This window comes from Rhinoderma darwinii, unplaced genomic scaffold (assembly GCF_050947455.1).
Source record: "Rhinoderma darwinii isolate aRhiDar2 unplaced genomic scaffold, aRhiDar2.hap1 Scaffold_1823, whole genome shotgun sequence".
Lineage (NCBI taxonomy): Eukaryota > Metazoa > Chordata > Amphibia > Anura > Rhinodermatidae > Rhinoderma > Rhinoderma darwinii.
Window position 1 is genome coordinate 948 of NW_027462200.1, and position 19,456 is coordinate 20,403.

At 47.6% G+C, this 19,456-nt stretch overlaps 1 protein-coding gene across 1 annotated transcript in view; it reads right to left on the reverse strand.

The window, feature by feature from the left end:
- Positions 1 to 1,128: 1,128 nt before the first annotated feature.
- The window catches only part of LOC142700235 (cilia- and flagella-associated protein 263-like), a gene marked incomplete at its 3' end in the record, with an annotated part of 31,050 nt that continues 12,722 nt past the window's right edge, over positions 1,129 to 19,456 (reverse strand). Inside the window, exons 3-4 of the mRNA XM_075848094.1 lie at positions 16,373 to 16,537; positions 1,129 to 1,321 (exon numbers count right to left, since the gene is read on the reverse strand). Of these exons, the coding sequence (XP_075704209.1) occupies positions 1,129 to 1,321; positions 16,373 to 16,537 (358 nt within the window). The remainder of the gene's footprint in view (positions 1,322 to 16,372; positions 16,538 to 19,456) is intronic.

Consider the following 19,456-nt stretch of genomic DNA (forward strand, 5'->3'; position numbering starts at 1 on the left):
GAGTACCTGACTATATCCTACACTGCACCCCAATATATGATCTATGTGATACGTGTCTGACCATATCCTACACTGCACCCCAATATATGATCTATGTGATACGTGTCTGACCATATCCTACACTGCACCCCAATATATGATCTATGTGATACGTGTCTGACCATATCCTACACTGCACCCCAATATATTATCTATGTGATGCGTGCCTGACCATATCTCACCCTGCACCCCAATATATTATCTATGTGATACGTGTCTGGCCATATCCTACACTGCACCCCAATATATGATCTATGTGATGCATGCCTGACTATATCCTACACTGCACCCCAATATATGATCTATGTGATGTGTGCCTGACTACATCCTACACTGCACCCCAATATATGATCTATGTGATGCGTGCCTGACCATATCTCGCCCTGCACCCCAATATATTATCCATGTGATGTGTGTCTAACCATATCCTACACTGCACCCCAATATATTATCTATGTGATACGTGTCTGGCCATATCCTACACTGCACCCCAATATATTATCTATGTGATACGTGTCTGGCCATATCCTACACTGCACCCCAATATATTATCTATGTGATGTGTGCCTGACTATATCCTACACTGCACCCCAATATATGATCTATGTGATGTGTGCCAGACCATATCCTACACTGCACCCCAATATATTATCTATGTGATGTGTGCCTGACTATATCCTATACTGCACCCCAAAATATGATCTATGTGATGTGTGCCAGACCATATCCTACACTGCACCCCAATATATTATCTATGTGATACGTGTCTGACCATATCCTACACTGCACCCCAATATATTATCCATGTGATGCGTGCCTGACCATATCCTACACTGCACCCCAATATATGATCTATGTGATGTGTGCCTGACCATATCCTACACTGCACCCCAATATATTATCTATGTGATACGTCTCTGGCCATATCCCGCCCGGCACCCCAATATATTATCCATGTGATGCGTGCCTGACCATATCCTACACTGCACCCCAATATATGATCTATGTGATGTGTGCCTGACCATATCCTACACTGCACCCCAATATATTATCTATGTGATACATCTCTGGCCATATCCCGCCCGGCACCGGATATAGAGGGAGTATTTCTGCAGGGACTGACTCTTGCCAGCGTCTTCTCTTCCATGTAGCGGAGAATCTTTTCGGGGGTCACCCCTACATCCTTCTTGTTGCTCGCAGCAGCTCTGCTGATGTCTCGCTCAAACTCGAATTTGGCCTTCTTAATTTCCGAGCTGCGAATCTCAGCCTCCTCCATGGTGGCCTGAAGAAGCAGAGAAGACAATTAGTCAGAGCGAGTGGAGGACAGCGGGGGGGGGCTGCGGCGATCAACCCGGGGGGGCTGCGGCGATGACCCCGGGGGGACGGGACTGGGACGATGAACCCGGGGGGGGGGGGGACGGGTACGACTGCGGCGATGAACCCGGCGCGGGACACGACTGCGGCGATGAACCCGGGGGGGGGGGGACTGCAGCGATGACCCCAGGGGGGGGGGGTCACGCTCTGACACCACATGACTGCTTCCAGCAACCTGGTTATATCCCTGAAAAAGAAGAAATGACCCAGCGCTTGTAAAAGGAACTGCAGGTCCAAATTTATTCCAATGATTAAAAGTTCTAGTGAACCTGAACCTGCAGTTCCTTTTACAAGCGCTGGGTCATTTCTTCTTTTTCGTGTGCCGTCACGCCGGATCCGAGCGCCGTCTGGACTAAGACCATCAGTGGGGGAGCTGGAGGATTCCTCCCTATTTTTCCGTTAGTTATATCCCTGTCTGGGTGACAGCCAATACGGCATTACAGCTCCCATTGGACAGTCATTTCTTAATCGTGCCGAGTGACAAATTGCCAAATTGTAATATTTATTTCCGGTTGCATATAGAGATATTATTTCTATAATTATACACAAAACAGGGGGGGGGGGGGGTTTATACAGTTGCAACGAAAAGTAAGTGACCCCTCTGGATGGAGCCGGATTTCTGCAGCGATCACTGATACAATCCCCGACCATCAATGTAACTGCTGATAACAGAGAATTGTTCTGCTCATGACCTCTATTCAGCCGCAGCGCAGGGAGAGAAGTAAGTGAACCCCTGTATTAAGGACTTCAACAACTTGTGGTAAAGGGTCTTTCAGGGACGAGGAACAATCACCTCTTGTACAAATGAACTTTTTATGTTAAACATTTTTTAGAGAGTAAATGTCATTACATAAACCTTTTGACGCGTCAGAAGTTTTGATTGGTTGGGATCCGGGTGCTGGGAGTCCCACCGATCAGAGAAGGGGCAGAATCGTTCAGCCGAGCACAGCACCCCTTGTGCTGTGATGGGATCATTACAGTTATATTCAGACTTCTATGAGCCCGACATCAGCTAACCCGGCCCCTGCGGAGAGCCGACATCAGCTAACCCGGGCCCCTGCGGAGAGCCGACATCAGCTAACCCGGGCCCCTGCGGAGAGCCGACATCAGCTAACCCGGGCCCCTGCGGAGAGCCGACATCAGCTAACCCGGGCCCCTGCGGAGAGCCGACATCAGGTAACCCGGGCCCCTGCGGAGAGCCGACATCAGCTAACCCGGCCCCTGCGGAGAGCCGACATCAGCTAACCCGGGCCCCTGCGGAGAGCCGACATCAGCTAACCCGGGCCCCTGCGGAGAGCCGACATCAGCTAACCCGGGCCCCTGCGGAGAGCCGACATCAGCTAACCCGGGCCCCTGCGGAGAGCCGACATCAGCTAACCCGGGCCCCTGCGGAGAGCCGACATCAGCTAACCCGGGCCCCTGCGGAGAGCCGACATCAGCTAACCCGGGCCCCTGCGGAGAGCCGACATCAGCTAACCCGGGCCCCTGCGGAGAGCCGACATCAGCTAACCCGGGCCCCTGCGGAGAGCCGACATCAGCTAACCCGGGCCCCTGCGGAGAGCCGACATCAGCTAACCCGGGCCCCTGCGGAGAGCCGACATCAGCTAACCCGGGCCCCTGCGGAGAGCCGACATCAGCTAACCCGGGCCCCTGCGGAGAGCCGACATCAGCTAACCCGGGCCCTGCGGAGAGCCGACATCAGCTAACCCGGGCCCTGCGGAGAGCCGACATCAGCTAACCCGGCCCCTGCGGAGAGCCGACATCAGCTAACCCGGGCCCCTGCGGAGAGCCGACATCAGCTAACCCGGGCCCCTGCGGAGAGCCGACATCAGCTAACCCGGGCCCCTGCGGAGAGCCGACATCAGCCCATATTCTAACATTCTTGTGTGGCCATATTCAGAGACCCATAACTTTTCCATTTTTCCATCCAATGAGCATTGTGAGGACTTGCTTTTTGTGGTGTGTGCTCTAGTTTTTATTGGTACCGTTTTGGGGTACGTGACTGACCAAAAAACAGCAATTCCACCGTTTTTGTTTTTTTTTAATCAAACAAGTTTTTATTGATAATACAACATCCGTTATACAGCCTGTACAGAAAACCAATAGAAATAACATCTCTTAAGTAATGCGAAATCTATTCAAGTGCTTTATGGCATGTATACAGCATCTTTGGTTACACCTCCACCTACTTCTCCCCCCAACTTAAAGAGGCTCTGTCACCAGATTTTGCACCCCTATCTGCTATTGCCTGTGATCGGCGCTGCAATGTAGATTACAGTAACGGTTTTATTTTTAAAAAACGAGCATTTTTGGCCAAGTTATGACCATTTTTGTATTTATGCAAATGAGGCTTGCAAAAGTCCAAGTGGGTGTGTTTAAAAGTAAAAGTCCAAGTGGGCGTGTATTATGTGTGTACATCGGGGCGTGTATTGTGTGTTACATCGGGGCGTGTATTGTGTGTTACATCGGGGCGTGTATTATGTGCGTACATCGGGGCGTGTCTTGTGTGTGTTACATCGGGGCATGTATTGTGTGTTACATCGGGGCGTGTATTATGTGCGTACATCGGGGCGTGTATTATGTGTGTTACATCTGGGCGTGTATTATGTGTGTTACATCTGGGCGTGTATTATGTGTGTTACATCTGGGCGTGTATTATGTGCGTACATCGGGGCGTGTATTATGTGTGTTACATCGGGGCGTGTATTATGTGTGTACATCGGGGCGTGTATTATGTGTGTACATCTGGGCGTGTATTATGTGTGTTACATCTGGGCGTGTATTATGTGTGTACATCGGGGCGTGTCTTGTGTGTGTGTACATCGGGGCGTGTATTATGTGTGTTACATCGGGGCGTGTATTATGTGCGTACATCGGGGCGTGTATTATGTGCGTACATCGGGGCGTTTTTACTACTTTTACTAGCGGGCGTTGTGTATAGAAGTATCATCCACTTCTCTTCAGAACGCCCAGCTTCTGGCAGATCACGCTGTGACGTCACTCACAGGTCCTGCATCGTGTCGGCACCAGAGGCTACAGTTGATTCTGCAGCAAGATCGGCGTTTGCAGGTAAGTAGCTACATCGACTGCAGAATCAACTGTAGCCTCTGGTGCCGACACGATGCAGGACCTGTGAGTGACGTCACAGCGTGATCTGCCAGAAGCTGGGCGTTCTGAAGAGAAGTGGATGATACTTCTATACACAACGCCCGCTAGTAAAAGTAGTAAAAACGCCCCGATGTACGCATATAATACACGCCCCGATGTAACACACATAATACACGCCCCGATGTACACACATAATACACGCCCCGATGTACACACACACAAGACACGCCCCGATGTACACACATAATACACGCCCAGATGTAACACACATAATACACGCCCAGATGTACACACATAATACACGCCCCGATGTACACACATAATACACGCCCCGATGTAACACACATAATACACGCCCCGATGTACGCACATAATAAACGCCCAGATGTAACACACATAATACACGCCCCGATGTACACACATAATACACGCCCCAATGTACGCACATAATACACGCCCAGATGTACACACATAATACACGCCCCGATGTACACACATAATACACGCCCAGATGTAACACACAATACACGCCCAGATGTAACACACATAATACACGCCCAGATGTAACACACACAATACACGCCCAGATGTACACACATAATACACGCCCAGATGTACACACATAATACACGCCCAGATGTACACACATAATACACGCCCAGATGTACACACATAATACACGCCCCGATGTACACACATAATACACGCCCCGATGTACACACATAATACACGCCCAGATGTACACACATAATACACGCCCAGATGTACACACATAATACACGCCCAGATGTACACACATAATACACGCCCCGATGTACACACATAATACACGCCCCGATGTACACACATAATACACGCCCAGATGTAACACACACAATACACGCCCAGATGTAACACACATAATACACGCCCAGATGTAACACACATAATACACGCCCCGATGTACACACATAATACACGCCCCGATGTACACACATAATACACGCCCCGATGTACACACATAATACACGCCCCGATGTACGCACATAATACACGCCCCGATGTACACACATAATACACGCCCAGATGTACACACATAATACACGCCCCGATGTACGCACATAATACACGCCCAGATGTACACACATAATACACGCCCACTTGGACTTTTACTTTAAACACGCCCACTTGGACTTTTGCAAGCCTCATTTGCATAACTACAAAATTGTCATAACTTGGCCAAAAATGCTCGATTTTTAAAAATAAAACCGTTACTGTAATCTACATTGCAGCGCCGATCACAGGCAATAGCAGATAGGGGTGCAAAATCTGGTGACAGAGCCTCTTTAACTACCCCCCTCCCTTGCAGTACCCTCTCTTTCCTGATTTTTCCACCACTCCTCCTCCATGTCTCCTGCATAGTAAACCGATATTCCACCAGACCTTAAACATGTATGTGTGCCATCCCCCCTCCAAATCTCATCTAGTGATCCGCATTGCCATAGGCGTGCACCCATTTACCCCATTGTTTCTAGTGTTTCTGAATTGTCCCTCTTTTCAGATATATCCGATGTTCCAGTGACACCGTGTGGTTAACATACCCAACCAGCTCAGCCACCTCCGGGGGATCCGCCTGCAGCCAATATTTTGCGATTAGTTTCCTAGCATGATACAAAATCTTTTTAATAGACAGTAGCTCCACTCCATCCCCTCCTTCCTCCCCAATGCAGCCCAATAAGAATATTTTAGGTTCCATTGGGAAATCTCTCCCATATACTTTAGACACCATACTTTTAACTTCCTTCCAATAGCCTTCTAGCAGCGGGCAGCTCCAAAACATGCTTTATGTCCGCCCCATCAAACATGCACCTGGGACATTCCTTAGTTGATCTAATGCGCATTTGCCATAGCACCTTAGGCGTCCTATACACCCTGTGTAATAGAAAAAGCTGTGACCTCCTGTGCGCTACACTAATAGAGAGTCTTTTAGATGATCCAAGTATCTCCTCCCAGTCGTCATCCCCTATAGGCCCTACATCCTCTTCCCATTTACGTCTGATCTCCACCAGCGGATCTCCCAGAAATCTAGAGAGTAGCGTATTATATAGCACCGAGATAATCCCTTTAGTGTCTTTTGCCCCTAGTACCCGCTCCATCCCTCCCATGGTGGAACAGCTCACATCCACCAGTCTCTCTTGTGCCTGCGCCGCATGCCTTAATTAAAGATATTGGTAGAACAGCCGATGTGGGAGTCCAAACTCCTCCTGTATTCGAGCAAAGGGCTTAAAAACCCCTCCGTCATACAGCTGGTGCACATATCTGATCCCTGCTTGTTCCCAATCCTGAAATCCTTCCAGCATATTAAATTCCCATAGGTATGGATTGTCCCATAAAGGCATATAATTGGAGCATCCTGTAACCCCCAATACCTTCTTACTTTCCCACCAAACTCTATGTATCAATAGTAAAGTCGGCTTCCTTCCTTAATTTATGAGATTCCATGGCCTCTAATACATCCGTTCTCTGACCCAGATAATACACCAGTTTCCCACTAGAATCCCACTCCTCCCTATTCTTCCAGCCCTTAAAGTGTTGTAATTGAGGCGCTAGATAATATATCCACGCATTCGGAATAGCTAACCCCCCCTGTTCAGCTGGTAGTTGTAGCTTTTCCAGTTTTATCCTGGGGATCCCCCTTTTCCACACCAAGTCCCTAAACAAGTTATGGATTCTCCTGAACCAGTATTTAGGCAACCACACTGGGGCATTGTGCACAACATAAAGAACCTGGGGCATCAGAATCATTTTGATGAGATTTGCTCGACCCAGCGCTGACCGTGGTAGCCCGAGCCATATTTTGGTCTTATCCGTGAGTTTGCTCAACAATGGTATCACATTCAACTCAATAAAGTCCTGCACCCTCGCCGATATCGTGATTCCCAGGTACTTACATTTCTGTACGCACGGTACCTCAATTCCTCCAATCACCAACGGCGTATCCACTGGCTGGAGTGGCAACAACACCGACTTATTCCAATTAATTTTTAGTCCTGAAAATCTACCAAATCGCTCCAATACATTCATTATCACTGGCAGTGAGTAATTTATTTCCCCAGGAACATCAAGATATCGTCCGCATATAGTGCTATGCGCTCCTCCAGCTCCCCACAACAAAACCCTTCTATCCCTGGATGCTGTCTTACCATATTGGCTAGGGGTTCAATTGCCAGCGCAAATAGTAGTGGCGAAAGTGGGCATCCCTGTCGCGTCCCCCTCTCCAGTCTGAAGGAATCTGACATCCTTCCATTTGCTCTTATCCTAGCTACCGGCTCCTTATATAATAATTGTACCCATTTTATACATTTCCTTCCAAAGCCGATCCGTTCCAGGACAGCCCACAGATACCCCCACTCCACACTATCAAATGCCTCGGCGGCATCCAAAGACAGCACCGCTCTACACCGCGCGTCCGGAGCATCTGTCTGCAGATTCAGGAAAAGTCTACGTAGATGAACTGCTGTAGAGCGCGATGGCAGGAATCCCGACTGATCTGTCCCCACAATTGTAGTCACTACTCGCGACAGCCTATTAGCCAGTACTTTTGCTAACATTTTTATGTCCGTGGTTAGAGATATCGGTCTGTACGAGTCAGGTTGTTTCCGGTCTTTCCCTTCCTTGGGGATTACGACTATAACAGCTTCGTACATTGTCTGCGGTAAACGCCCCCTGGTGAAACTATCCTGGAACACTTCCAGTAACTCCGGCAGAACCGTCTCCCCATATGTTTTATACAATTCCGTGGGTATACCATCTATCCCTGGAGCCTTTTCGTTTGCCATAGAACTTAACGCTTCCTGTATTTCCTCTAGCGTAATTGGCTCCTCCAATCCCTCTCTCTCCTCCTCCCCCAGGGTAACCCATGTCATTTCTGCCAGCAGATCCTCCGAGTAGTCCACCTTAGTGCGGTACAGTTCCATGTAGAATGATGTTAACACCTCTAATATATCCCCTGTTTCTCCAACCAGAGTCCCGTGCACCGTCTGCAGCTGATGAATGAACGCACTTTCCCGCATCGGCCGTGCCATATTTGCTAACAGTCTGCCCGCCATTTCACCCTCCTCATAGTATTTTTGTTGTAAAAATAATCTTTTATTAGCCGCTTGTTCCAGCTGATGTTCCCTAAGCAATTTCTGAGCCGCCTTCCATTGGGCTAGTGTTTCCGCAGTGTTATTAGTGACGTGCCTCTCCTCTGTTACTGTGACCCTGTCAGATGTTGACCCATTTGTCGCGACTTAGTTTTAATGAGCGAGATCTCCCGTATATACACTCCCCTTATATTCGCCTTCATAGCATCCCATAAAATATCCGTAGGGACCGTACCTTTATTGAACTCAAAGTATTCTCGCGGACTCATATTTATTATCTCCTCTCCCACAAATCGTATCCAGAACGGGTTCAACCTCCAGTGCATTCTCAACCCCCCATCTCTGAGCTTGTTCGAAGCTTAAGTAGCATCGGAGAGTGATCAGACAGTGCTCGTGGTAAGTATTCCACCCCTTCCACCCCCATTCCATTATTAAACATTAGGTCTATTCGTGATAATGATCCATATGTAGATGATACACACGAATACTGCGTAGTAGAGGGCCATTTTGCCCGCCAAATATCCGTAAACCCAGCCTCCATCATGTACTGTCCGAATCTCGTCAGGCCAGTATCCCCCACCCCACCCCCTTTTGAAAATGTATCCCATCCTTTGTTCATTATGTTGTTGAAATCTCCCATCAGTATAGTCGGTATCATAGGCCACCCAGCCAGCTTCTCCAGCACCTCTCTCATCGGACCCACAGAGTACGGGGGAGGCACATATAACACCACAATTATACATTCCCAGTTAAACTATTTACAGTGCACCCCGACATATCTACCTGCCCTATCTTTAAAGGAATCTATACAGCTAAAAGGCACATCCCTATGGACCAGGAGGCTAACCCCCCTTGAGTATGTAGAATGAAAGGAATGGAAACTATGCCGGATCCAAACCCTATGCGCCTGTTGCACCGAGTCAGTAGTAAGATGAGTTTCCTGCAAACCCATCACTCCAGCAGACTGTCCTTTCAGGTAGTCAAACATAGCTCGCCTTTTTGTTACCTCCCCCATTCCAGGACAGAAGATTTACCCTACCCCCCATCTGAATCTTTTTTGCATTTGACAGTGGTTATTTCCGTTACTCCCAATGACAATCAGAGCGTACTGCGTTTCAAACTCCCTTTCCCTCCCAAACATCCCCCCTCCCACCACCCCCTCCCACTCAACTTTCCATAAACGTACCCTCCTCAGAGGGCCCGGGCTGGTGAAGAAAACTTCACCACTATGACCATACAGCTTCCCTTTCACATTGTAGAAATCCATCTGTTTCCACAATTTAACCTCAAAAACCAAGAACCTCCCGCCACCGTCTCCTCAATAATAAGTAGCATTTTTATGACTCCTATATCCAATTCTGCCCTTAAACTGACAGCATCTTCCCTCTCCTCCCGCCAACGATGAGATATAGACTTCATCTTAACAAGAAAACCCCCATCATATAAATGCAGAAAATAATGCCTTATATTCCTGTGCGAGTCATCTTCCTCCCACCATGGCAGAGTCCCAACTTCATCCATCCACTTGTTGATCACGCCGCCGCTTCCTCCGGATCATGTCGTAGGCGAGCCTCGTGACTGTCCAGCCATCGTAACGCATCTTTCGGATTTTCGAAGAACTGTACGGATCCCAACGCCGCCACTCGGAGCTTAGCCGGATACAACATGGAGTACTGAACTCGAAGATTCCTCAGTCGTCTTTTAATGTCCAGGAATTGCATCCTCCGTTTCTGTATCTCCGCAGAGAAATCCGGATAGAACGACACTTTCACCCCGTTCACTCTTATGTCTTGCCTTTCTCGGGCCTGCCGAAGAATCAGATCTCTGTCCTTATAATGAAGCAATTTCACTAGCACCGGTCTCGGCGGCCTTCCAGGTGGGCCCGGTCGTGTGGGCACTCTATGGGCTCTTTCCACCGCAAACAATGGGGTTAGCGATTCCTTGCCAAAAACCTCCAATAGCCATTTTTCGAAGAAGGCATCTGGATTGGACCCCTCAACTTTTTCAGGGATGCCCACCATCCTGACATTGTTTCGACGTAAGCGGTTCTCCAAGTCATCGGTTTTTGATAAAAGATACGTAACGTCCACCGCCACAGCATTCACCTCTCTTCTCATAGGCAGTATTCTGTCTTCTAATTCACTGACTCGACCCTCCACCGCTGTCGTACGTTCCGACACTTTCTGAAGATCATGACGTATTATGGACAAATCTTCCTTAATTCCCCCCACCTGGCAGGTAAGTTTAGCTAGTGTGCTATTGCTCAGGCTTACCGCCGAAAAAACATCTGCCAGCGTTGGGCCTGGTTTGTCCAGGGTCTGTACGCCCCGATCTAATCCTCCTCCTGAGTCATCTGAAACAGTCTCCCCATTCTCCTCCTCCTCTGCCTCCATTTGCGCTCGCAGCGGTTCAAATCTGGATCCTGAACGGCCAGCCTGCTCCTTCCCTCCATCCGCCATCCTTTCCCTCTTATCACCTTTCACAGGGGTTCTTCTGGCAAAGCGCTCCAGCCGCGATGCCGCCGCCCCTCTCACATCCCTGCTCACTGCGTAGGAGCACATGTCGGCGCCATCTTGCGCCCCCAGCTCACCGTCCTCTGCCGTCTTAGATCTCCTGGACCGGGTCATCACAACCTCCGATGCGTCCAGAATTACGTCTCCCTGATCACCACAGTTTCCCCTCTCTCCTCAGGTATGTCTCCGGTAGGAGAAGTGAGTCTTAGGATGATTCTGCAGGATATCGGCAGCGGGAGCTCCGGTTTATGCCTCCACTCACATACGCCGCTAAGCCACGCTTCCACCGGTTTTTAAATTCATTTTTTTACGGCGTTCACCGTGCAGAACAAATAAGGTTATATTATAATACGTAGCAAGAACGGTTATATTTTTTATTTTACATTAGTTTGGGGAAATGGGAAGCGGTGAGTTTTTGGAATTTTTAAGATTTTAATTTATTTTGTACAGAATTAAAACCTTTAACTGCTTTTGATATTTTTTTTAGTCCCCCTCGGAGACTTAAAAATGCGATCGTTTGATCACTGGTATAATACACTGAAATACCGATGTCTTGCAGGATATTGTCATTTTTACCAGCTTCTAATAAGTTCTGCCTTGGACAGGGCTGAATAGGAACACAAGGATGGCAGACCTGAGGGCCTTCAATGGGCCCCCAGGCTGCCATGACACCCATTGCATACCGCACAGAGTGGCCAATGGGGTGTCAGAAAGACGCAGGTCCCCTTCGAATAGCCGGAATCTAACCCTTCAGCGTCATGACTTAAAAAGTTACGTCATAGGTAAAGGGGTTCAAAATTAATCCTAAAGTCTTGCACTTTAGACACTGGCCACCGAGCCTCATAATAGAATGACCCTTCCTGTTCTGTAGAGATCACTTCTCAGCATCATCTCATTATCATCACAGGCACGATTACACTGACAGGTAACACCTATATATAGATAACACAGGATCCACCATTAATAGACTGATCCTTCCTGTTCTGTAGGGATCACTTCTCAGCATCATCTCATTATCACAGGCAGGATTACACTGACAGGTAACACCTATATATAGATAACACGGGATCCACCATTCATAATAGACTGATCCCTCCTGTTCTGTAGAGATCACTTCTCAGCATCATCTCATTATCATCACAGGCAAGATTACACTGACAGGTAACACCTATACATGGAGAACACAGGATCCACCATTCATAATAGACTGATCCCTCCTGTTCTGTAGAGATCACTTCTCAGCATCATCTCATTATCATCACAGGCAGGATTACACTGACCGGTAACACCTATATATAGATAACACGGGATCCACCATTCATAATAGACTGATCCCTCCTGTTCTGTAGAGATCACTTCTCAGCATCATCTCATTATCAGCACAGGCAAGATTACACTGACAGGTAACACCTATATATAGATAACACGGGATCCACCATTCATAATAGACTGATCCCTCCTGTTCTGTAGAGATCACTTCTCAGCATCATCTCATTATCATCACAGGCAGGATTACACGGACAGGTAACACCTATATATAGATAACACAGGATCCACCATTCATAATAGACTGATCCTTCCTGTTCTGTAGAGATCACTTCTCAGCATCATCTCATTATCACAGGCAGGATTACACTGACAGGTAACACCTATACATAGATAACACAGGATCCACCATTAATAGACTGATCCTTCCTGTTCTGTAGAGATCACTTCTCAGCATCATCTCATTATCACAGGCAGGATTACACTGACAGGTAACACCTATATATAGATAACACAGGATCCACCATTCATAAGAGACTGATCCTTCCTGTTCTGTAGAGATCACTTCTCAGCATCATCTCATTATCATAGCCAGGATTACACTGACAGGTAACACCTATACATAGATAACACAGGATCCACCATTAATAGACTGATCCTTCCTGTTCTGTAGAGATCACTTCTCAGCATCATCTCATTATCATCACAGGCAAGATTACACGGACAGGTAACACCTATACATGGAGAACACAGGATCCACCATTCATAATAGACTGATCCTTCCTGTTCTGTAGAGATCACTTCTCAGCATCATCTCATTATCATCACAGGCAGGATTACACTGACAGGTAACACCTATATATATATATATATATATATATATATATATATATATATATATAAACAATACAGGATCTGAATTTCAACATTGCCTGATCCTTTTGTTCAAAATCGGATTAGCTGCTGCTAGATTATTCTGACAGCGGCTTCCTCCCTTTTCCCCCCCATTTAAAACACATGCACGCTCGGCTGAGCCAAGTGTGTGCGTGTGAGCCAGCAGGAATAGCAGTCGGCCAAAACAATCGCTAAGCCAACAGCGATCTAAAGCGTATGGCCAGTTTACAATCTATATATAGTTCAATTGTGAACCAGTGGATCTACTCCTAAACTCTTTTCCCTAGGATTTAGGGGGGGGGGGGGACATTAGGAGTTTTTGAGTTCTTCTGATTTGCGAATAAGTCCACTTCCCGAGATTCCCATTTTTGGGTTATGTGGAGAGAGACTTTCTCTTTCAGGCACCACTCGGTGGGATCTAAGTCCTTTCGACTTAAAAAATGTGCCTGGATGTTGGAGGAACCTTCGAAATGGCGGTCTGAGAGGGATAATAGCCGAGGCTCTGCCCAAGAAAATATTTGACCCGCTGGGATCTGCAGGTTTCTTTGTCTGGTGCTTCCCGGATGTCTCAGGTACGCTATTGTCGTCACATTGTCAGAATAAATCCGGACGTGAGAATTTTGCATAAGATGTTCCGTTCCCTTCAGGGATTGCAGGACGGCTTTTAATTCTCTGAAGTTTGACGAGTGAGGACTTATTTGTTTTGGCCAAATTCCCTGAAAAGAACCTCTCTCTCTCCCCTCGGTGTCTCTCTCTCGCTCTCTCTCTCTCCCCTCGGTGTCTCTCTCTCGCTCTCTCACTCTCTCTCTCCCCTTGGTGTCTCTCTCTCGCTCTCTCTCTCTCCCCTCGGTGTCTCTCTCTCGCTCTCTCTCTCACTCTCTCTCTCCCCTCGGTGTCTCTCTCTCGCTCTCTCTCTCTCCCCTCGGTGTCTCTCTCTCTCGCTCTCTCTCTCCCCTCGGTGTCTCTCTCTCGCTCTCTCTCTCTCCCCTCGGTGTCTCTCTCTCGCTCTCTCTCTCACTCTCTCTCTCCCCTCGGTGTCTCTCTCTCGCTCTCTCTCTCTCCCCTCGGTCTCTCTCCCCTCGGTGTCTCTCCCTCTCTATATCTCTCTCTCCCCTCGGTCTCTCTCTCTCCCCCCTCGGTGTCTCTCTCTCTCTCTCGCTCGCTCTATATCTCTCTCGCTCGCGCTCTCTCGCTCGCTCTCTCTCTCTCTCCCCTCGGTCTCTCTCTCTCGCTCTCTCTCTCCCCCCTCTCTCTCTCTCCCCTCGGTGTCTCTCTCTCTCTCCCCTCGGTGTCTCTCTCTCTCTCTCACTCTATATCTCTCTCTCTCTCCCCTCGGTGTCTCTCTCTCCCCTCGGTGTCTCTCTCTCCCCTCGGTGTCTCTCTCTCCCCTCGGTGTCTCTCTCTCTCTCCCCTCGGTGTCTCTCTCTCTCTCCCCTCGGTGTCTCTCTCTCTCTCTCCCCTCGGTGTCTCTCTCTCGCCCTCTCATTGCTCCACACCCCATTTTGTTTGCATCCGTAGTTCTAGGTTTCACAGGATACTGGTGCCAATGGGTTCCCCTCTTTAGATTGTTGGTTTTCAACCACCACAGGAGAGAGCTATTTACTTGCTGATCTGCTCCACTGCGATAATATCAGGTCCTGCAATTCTCTGGAGTGAGCTTGAGCCCTGGATATCATGGACTCCAGGACTGACATCGCCTTCCTTATGGATATCGGTCTCGGTTGTAGTAGGTAACTTATTGTTTGTTTCAACAAAACTATCTTCTCCTGTGGGAATCCCAAGAAAACCGTAGATAAGATAAGACTTGAGTAAGATAAGGTCGTCTAAACGAGGAAAGAGCGGAGCACCTTGTGGCCTGAGGAAGGTCAGTCTCCACCATCACTTTTGGGAGTATTCTGGAAGCTGATGAGACCTCACATGGGAGGGCCCTGAACTGGTAACGCACGACTTTTGATTTTCCATTGTGGCAAACCTTAGGAAGCTTTGCCATTTCTGATGGATCGGGATGTGGTGGTCATCCTGTAGGTCTATTGGAGCCATCAGAACATCTTGACCTATCCAAGGTATTGCAGATTTGATAGATTCCATCTTGAACTTTTGTTAGGCCATAAATCTGTATAAGGGTTTGGGATTGTGGATTGTCCTGTAGGAGGTGGGTTTCTTGACTAGTGACCTAACCCGCTTTCCATTGGAGGGACGAGGCAAGTAACTTCCCATGTTCACAATTTTTGAAGACCTTCTCTTCGTGCTGTTTTTTGGGAAGACTCTTGAAGGGATGTGAACCAGATTTCTGGGGGGAGAGGAGATAATTCTATTTTGAACCCTTCCTCTATAGAAGAAAGAAACCAGTGTTTTTTTGTGATCGCCTTCCACTGTAATCAATGTTTGGAGATTCTTCCCCCCACAATTTTGCCGTCATGGTCAGTCTTGACATGGTTTATTTTGGTTAAGAGATTTCTTCCTTTCCCACCATTTTCATAGCTCCATCTACCGGTTCTGCCTTTCCTTCTATCATTTTGTGAGCGATCACGAAAGGACTGCTTTTTCTTTGGAACTTTAGTTTCCGGAAAGGTCTTCCTTTTATCGGAAACCTTTTGCAAGATGTCATCTATCCGGCCCTTGCCAGGGTGGTTAGTCAATGTGCTGAATAAAAGTCATGAGCAGAACAATTATCTGTTAGTAGTTACATTGTGATTGTCTAGATCAGACCGCATTGTATCAGTGATCGCTGCAGAAATCGGCTCAATCCAGAGGGGTCACACGGGGGATATATATATAATTATTATACACAATACAGGGGGATATATATATAATTGTTATACACATTAGGAGGGTCTGCAGCAGCTGAGGCATGTATGAGAAAGACAACACTCCAGTGATTGACCGATGACAAGTGATCTCCTGCAAAAGCATTTTGATACAGACCGCTTCTGCAGGAAGAGATAAGCAGTATTTATGTGGCGCCGCTCATCACTGTATATTGGTCAGGTGTGTCTGCGCATTACTATGGAGAAGAGTCTGCAGTCATCCTCCACATGTGCATCAGGCCATTACCTTGTAACTCCACAGGACACGCTCAGTGATGTCACCGTCTCTCTGCGCCTCCTCCCCGGACTCCTCCAGCTCCCGCTGCACCAACTCGCACCGCTGATCCGCGTTCAGACTCAGCAGACGCTCAGAGATGGTGCTGCGCGACTTAGAGCGCCGCCTACTGCGCATCTACACAGGAGAGAAGGGAGTTATATAGGGGGCTCAGCTCTGATACTACATCTATATACTGATCACTGATAATACGGGGTACACCCTGCAGAACATTACACAGGAGAGAAGGGGGATATATAGGGGGCTCAGCTCTGATACTACATCTATATACTGATCACTGATAATACGGGGTACACCCTGCAGAACATTACACAGGAGAGAAGGGGGATATATAGGGGGCTCAGCTGTCACTACATCTATATACTGATCACTGATAATACGGGGTACACCCTGCAGAACATTACACAGGAGAGAAGGGGGATATATAGGGGGCTCAGCTGTCACTACATCTATATACTGATCACTGATAATACGGGGTACACCCTGCAGAACATTACACAGGAGAGAAGGGGGATATATAGGGGGCTCAGCTCTGATACTACATCTATATACTGATCACTGATAATACGGGGTACACCCTGCAGAACATTACACAGGAGAGACAGGGGGTTATATAGGGGGCTCAGCTGTCACTACATCTATATACTGATCACTGATAATACGGGGTACACCCTGAAGAACATTACACAGGAGAGAAGGGGGTTATATAGGGGGCTCAGCTGTCACTACATCTATATACTGATCACTGATAATACGGGGTACACCCTGCAGAACATTACACAGGAGAGAAGGGGGATATATAGGGGGCTCAGCTCTGATACTACATCTATATACTGATCACTGATAATACGGGGTACACCCTGCAGAACATTACACAGGAGAGAAGGGAGTTATATAGGGGGCTCAGCTCTGATACTACATCTATATACTGATCACTGATAATACGGGGTACACCCTGCAGAACATTACACAGGAGAGAAGGGGGATATATAGGGGGCTCAGCTGTCACTACATCTATATACTGATCACTGATAATACGGGGTACACCCTGCAGAACATTACACAGGAGAGAAGGGGGATATATAGGGGGCTCAGCTGTCACTACATCTATATACTGATCACTGATAATACGGGGTACACCCTGCAGAACATTACACAGGAGAGAAGGGGGATATATAGGGGGCTCAGCTCTGATACTACATCTATATACTGATCACTGATAATACGGGGTACACCCTGCAGAACATTACACAGGAGAGAAGGGGGATATATAGGGGGCTCAGCTCTGATACTACATCTATATACTGATCACTGATAATACGGGGTACACCCTGCAGAACATTACACAGGAGAGAAGGGAGTTATATAGGGGGCTCAGCTCTGATACTACATCTATATACTGATCACTGATAATACGGGGTACACCCTGCAGAACATTACACAGGAGAGAAGGGAGTTATATAGGGGGCTCAGCTCTGATACTACATCTATATACTGATCACTGATAATACGGGGTACACCCTGCAGAACATTACACAGGAGAGAAGGGAGTTATATAGGGGGCTCAGCTCTGATACTACATCTATATACTGATCACTGATAATACGGGGTACACCCTGCAGAACATTACACAGGAGAGAAGGGAGTTATATAGGGGGCTCAGCTCTGATACTACATCTATATACTGATCACTGATAATACGGGGTACACCCTGCAGAACATTACACAGGAGAGAAGGGAGTTATATAGGGGGCTCAGCTCTGATACTACATCTATATACTGATCACTGATAATACGGGGTACACCCTGCAGAACATTACACAGGAGAGAAGGGGGATATATAGGGGGCTCAGCTCTGATACTACATCTATATACTGATCACTGATAATACGGGGTACACCCTGCAGAACATTACACAGGAGAGAAGGGGGATATATAGGGGGCTCAGCTGTCACTACATCTATATACTGATAATACGGGGTACACCCTGCAGAACATTACACAGGAGAGAAGGGGGTTATATAGGGGGCTCAGCTCTGATACTACATCTATATACTGATCACTGATAATACGGGGTACACCCTGCAGAACATTACACAGGAGAGAAGGGAGTTATATAGGGGGCTCAGCTCTGATACTACATCTATATACTGATCACTGATAATACGGGGTACACCCTGCAGAACATTACACAGGAGAGAAGGGAGTTATATAGGGGGCTCAGCTCTGATACTACATCTATATACTGATCACTGATAATACGGGGTACACCCTGCAGAACATTACACAGGAGAGAAGGGGGATATATAGGGGGCTCAGCTGTCACTACATCTATATACTGATCACTGATAATACGGGGTACACCCTGAAGAACATTACACAGGAGAGAAGGGGGTTATATAGGGGGCTCAGCTCTGATACTACATCTATATACTGATCACTGATAATACGGGGTACACCCTGCAGAACATTACACAGGAGAGACAGGGGGTTATATAGGGGGCTCAGCTGTCACTACATCTATATACTGATCACTGATAATACGGGGTACACCCTGAAGAACATTACACAGGAGAGAAGGGGGTTATATAGGGGGCTCAGCTGTCACTACATCTATATACTGATAATACGGGGTACACCCTGCAGAACATTACACAGGAGAGAAGGGGGTTATATAGGGGGCTCAGTTGTCATTACATCTATATACTGATCACTGATAATACGGGGTACACCCGGCAGAACATTACACAGGAGAGACAGGGGGTTATATAGGGGGCTCAGCTGTCACTACATCTATATACTGATCACTGATAATACGGGGTACACCCTGCAGAACATTACACAGGAGAGAAGGGGGCTCAGCTGTCACTACATCTATATACTGATAATACGGGGTACACCCTGCAGAACATTACACAGGAGAGACAGGGGGTTATATAGGGGGCTCAGCTGTCACTACATCTATATACTGATCACTGATATTACGGGGTACACACTGCAGAACATTACACAGGAGAGACAGGGGGTTATATAGGG